The sequence below is a fragment of the Trichogramma pretiosum genome, unplaced genomic scaffold (genome assembly GCF_000599845.2).
Source record: "Trichogramma pretiosum strain Unisexual culture from Peru unplaced genomic scaffold, Tpre_2.0 scaffold5, whole genome shotgun sequence".
NCBI lineage: Eukaryota > Metazoa > Arthropoda > Insecta > Hymenoptera > Trichogrammatidae > Trichogramma > Trichogramma pretiosum.
The window spans coordinates 3309583-3313447 of record NW_019641672.1 but is presented as its reverse complement, the minus strand read 5'-3'; the positions used below and the strand labels follow the sequence as shown (position 1 = coordinate 3313447).

The following is a 3865-nucleotide window of genomic DNA, read 5'->3' as shown; positions in this document are numbered from 1 at the left end:
GCAATTTTTTCCATAGTTGATTCTACTTAGCCATTTCCTGGAAGAAACTAATACACTTTTCGATTTTTCAATTTTTCGTAATGTCGTTTTTTGGGATAAAGATGTATTTTTCTGCATTAAAATAATTTCAAAGTGTATACTAATTTATACCATTGGATTCGTCATAAAAAATCCTAAATTTTAGCAGTGTCAAAAAATTTTCTAAATTTTTTCTGTTCATTTTTAAACGTTTACAAGACGATTTTTTGTTTTTTACGCAGAATAAAGATATCGAAAAAGTGCATTTTTTTCAATGAAATCGTCCTCCTAGGTCAAAACTGACTACGGAATTCGATTCTACACACAAAAATACGTAAGAAAACGTCTTGTCGACATAAATTTTACCTTCTGAGCAATGTTAGCAATCTGTTATATGATTGCCATTTTCAGATCGATTTTACTAAATTTCCGAAGCACGTTTTTAAACTTCAAAAGCCTATCGACACCGGTTCCGGTCACTTTTTTGACTTCTGCAGCCCGGCTTTTTTCATCTGAAACCTTGAACTTTCAGCTCAGCCATGAGCCCAGGCGATACAAAAAATTTTTGCAAAAACGACCCGGTCTAATATACATATAATATACATTGACTTTTTCGAGTGTTTTCATCGGTTAATTAGGTTACTCAAGACACTTGTGCTGTTTCTCGTATATAAACTTTGCTGTCAGTCGCTCGATGAAATTCTCCTGCTCCAAGTTGCTTTCTTCAACCTTTCGCCCGAAGAGTTCGCTCGATATACATGATTTTATATTGTGTTAGTGAAAATCAAGTCGGCCGAGTGCAGGCGTATAAAGGTGCACCGCATGTGACCTGCAGCCCGAATGTATAGCTTGAAAAATAAATATTCCGAGTACGTCGCTGCAGATATCGATGCACCGCAGTAACATCAGTAACAGCCACAGTAACAGCAGCTGTTGCTATCAATTTAATCATACGCTTTTTTCGCTCAGCTTTTCCATTTAAAACTGATGGAAGAAAGTAAAATAATGATTATTATATTTTTCACCGGTAGAAGTAATAGTTTTTCAACAAAACGAAGGATTTAAACGAGTTTCGTTAAAAAAAAAAAAACATATCTACACCAATCGATAATACTATTTTTTCTCACGAAATCCTGAAATTAGCGGCAAAGTTGCTCATATTAGTATAGAGTGGGAAAAAATAACTTGAATAAAATACCCTAACTCCTGCCGGTATGATACGAGTAAAATACTCAACAAAGTTTTGTGTTTTTTTTTGTTTTCATGCAGTACGCCATCTACGGTATGAGTCAAGGCATAGCAGATCGGAGCGTTGTCAAGGACATCACAAGGTGCTTCATCGACTCTATGTACTACACACCGTCATTGACGTCTTCGAAGACCGACGAATTATCGACAATCGACGAATAATTTTGTCACTTCTTTGCTTATTATTACTATTTTACTAATATTAAATTATTATGGTATATATTTTTAAGTTACAATTATAGCTTGTAAAAACGAGAGTATTTTTTATTTTAAATAATAAACATTTCTTTTTTATCCAATGAATTTGTAACCCGCAAATGGTGAACAGTGTTTTTTCATTATTTTTTATTGACATTGACAGACATATATAATATATATATAAGCAACGTTACAGCATTGGAGAGATGTTTTTTGGCTTCAACTTTATCGGGCTGATAAGAACGAGTGAAGAAAAAGTCTCTGATTTGGTCAGGGTGCGCAGTCCGCTAGCTTTCAAGTATATACGCAACTTCTTATTATGGATTGGAAGAGGTTTTACGGAGGTATATATACGCCGCTACGTGCGAAAGGTGAATTTCACCCAAGTAGCTTCGAATGTTGACTTTCTTTTTAGTATCTTTTCACCTTTTTCGCTCGAGTTATGTCGGGCATTTTCCCTCGAAACTTCGGAGCTTGCACACACACGCTGGGCAAACGTACGCGCTCTTGTGTTCGTACGAGAAAAGCGAGGATGCGAGGAGAGGGAAATAGTAAAAGGAAGTGGAGAGCGAATTAGTATTGAAGCTGTCATTCTCGAATTGTTAAAAAAATGCAACATCTTTTAAAATGATGAACCAATTGCGACCGTTGGACTAATTAAGTAGTGGGAAACGACGATTTCGCCTTATGATTCTTGACTACTCCGAAAAGCTTTGTAATCGTTTGTTTGGAGCTCATCTTCGCTCAGCAAATTAAACAATTCATCGCGGTAGGATCAAAGGAGAGGCAGTTTAATTACATCGCACTAGTCATACTGGTGAATCTGCATATAGTTAGAGCAACAGCTGCTGCAGTTGTACGAGCGCGGCAGTGCCTTATTTGCTGGAAATTCGTCAGCGATTTCAGATACGTAGGCAGCAGCTACTATACGCCTGTTTTATTTCAAGCGCGTACATATTTTTCGATTAAAAGGTCTCAACGGGTAGCTTCCGCAAACTCGATTTTGCACGCATAGCGCATAGCACATTGTAGGCGCGTTTATAATATACGAACTCGAGCGCGCTGCCGCATGCTCATTTCATTCGGGATATGGCACGAGCTCACGCGAATCAACGTTTCACACCCATCGCTGCTCTGCCGCCCGAGATTATTTCGTGAAAAGTTTTAACTGATTTATATGGTTTGTAAAGTTTCTCATTCCGTTGAAATATAACGTAGTTGCAACTCGCTGTTTTTGGCAGGTACTTTTAAATGAACTTAATTAGCCATGTTTACGTTCTCGTTCACTTTGATACATGCAGGCGCAGTTTATTTCACTGCCTCAGCCTGGCTACAGCATACACGAACGAAGACCGCGCCGCGCGTCGATGCGTGCGTTTTCCCGCATATTTGCACGAATGCGTTATACTTATAGACCACGTGTGTGCATACGTATGCGTATATGGTAAACGTGTCTCAGCTCGTAAAATTGCGCGCGCCAACATTTTTACCCGAAAAATGTCTTTAACGTTCATTTATTACGGAGACGCTGAATGGCCACGTGTGCCTGAGATCAAAATTTATCCGTTTAATAAAAGAAACTTTGTGAAGAATGTAACACGAGCGCAGTTGAATAAAACGAAACGCAGAGCGCGCCCAACAAAAGGGGGGTGCACAAAAAGCAATTCTTTCGCCTGTTGAATAATCAAAAGCGATCGTCGACGATCCCCGAACTCTAAAGAGATTCTTCTCTTTTGACACTTTTCTTTTTTTTTCACATGGCTACTCGAGAGCTGTAGAAAGTTTAATCTAATAAGTAAACGCACGTAGAAAAAAATAATATAGGCAGGTCAGCATCCGAGGGAACAATTTTTCAACTATCTCGAGTCACGCGTCGATAGAAATTGAAAGCAACAGCACGAGAAGCGCTTGTTTACACAAAAAACGTAAATCGCTGCACACGAGCGTTTAGAAATTTTACGAGAGATTAACTTGCAGTCGTGTTGTAGCTAAAAATTGCAAGCGTGCGTCAGGCTAAGAGTCAAACGAGAAAGAGAGAGACAGAGAGAGCGAAGGAAGGGAGGGAAGCTGAGAACGGCACAATGAAGCAACAGTAGTGCTTACAGTATAAATTTGCTCTTTCTCTCTTTCCTCTCTTACTTATACTACACCATAAAAGCTTTATGACTACCGCTCGCGCACGTGCATTTTTCGTCGCGGCTTTACTCGCTTCGGCTTTTACCGGTGTGAGGCTACTACTATACGTATACGTTTGACGGAGTGCGCGTCCAGTCGAGAAGTAGGCCGATCGTCAAGGCAAAATAAGAAATTTGCATGAGAACTTTTGTCACGATATTAAGCCGAGCTGACAGGTGTATAAGAAATGTGGGGGTCAGATATGTAAATGCGGCAGATATACGCA

At 39.1% G+C, this 3865-nt stretch overlaps 1 protein-coding gene across 1 annotated transcript in view; it reads left to right on the top strand.

Moving 5' to 3' along the window:
- Nucleotides 1-1569, top strand: part of LOC106658772 (sphingosine-1-phosphate lyase) — an 11697-nt gene extending 10128 nt beyond the window's left edge. Inside the window, exon 8 of the mRNA XM_014380884.2 lies at nt 1288-1569. Coding sequence (XP_014236370.1) covers nt 1288-1428 — 141 coding nt within the window. The 3' untranslated portion in view covers nt 1429-1569. The remainder of the gene's footprint in view (nt 1-1287) is intronic.
- The last annotated feature ends 2296 nt before the right edge of the window (nt 1570-3865 follow it).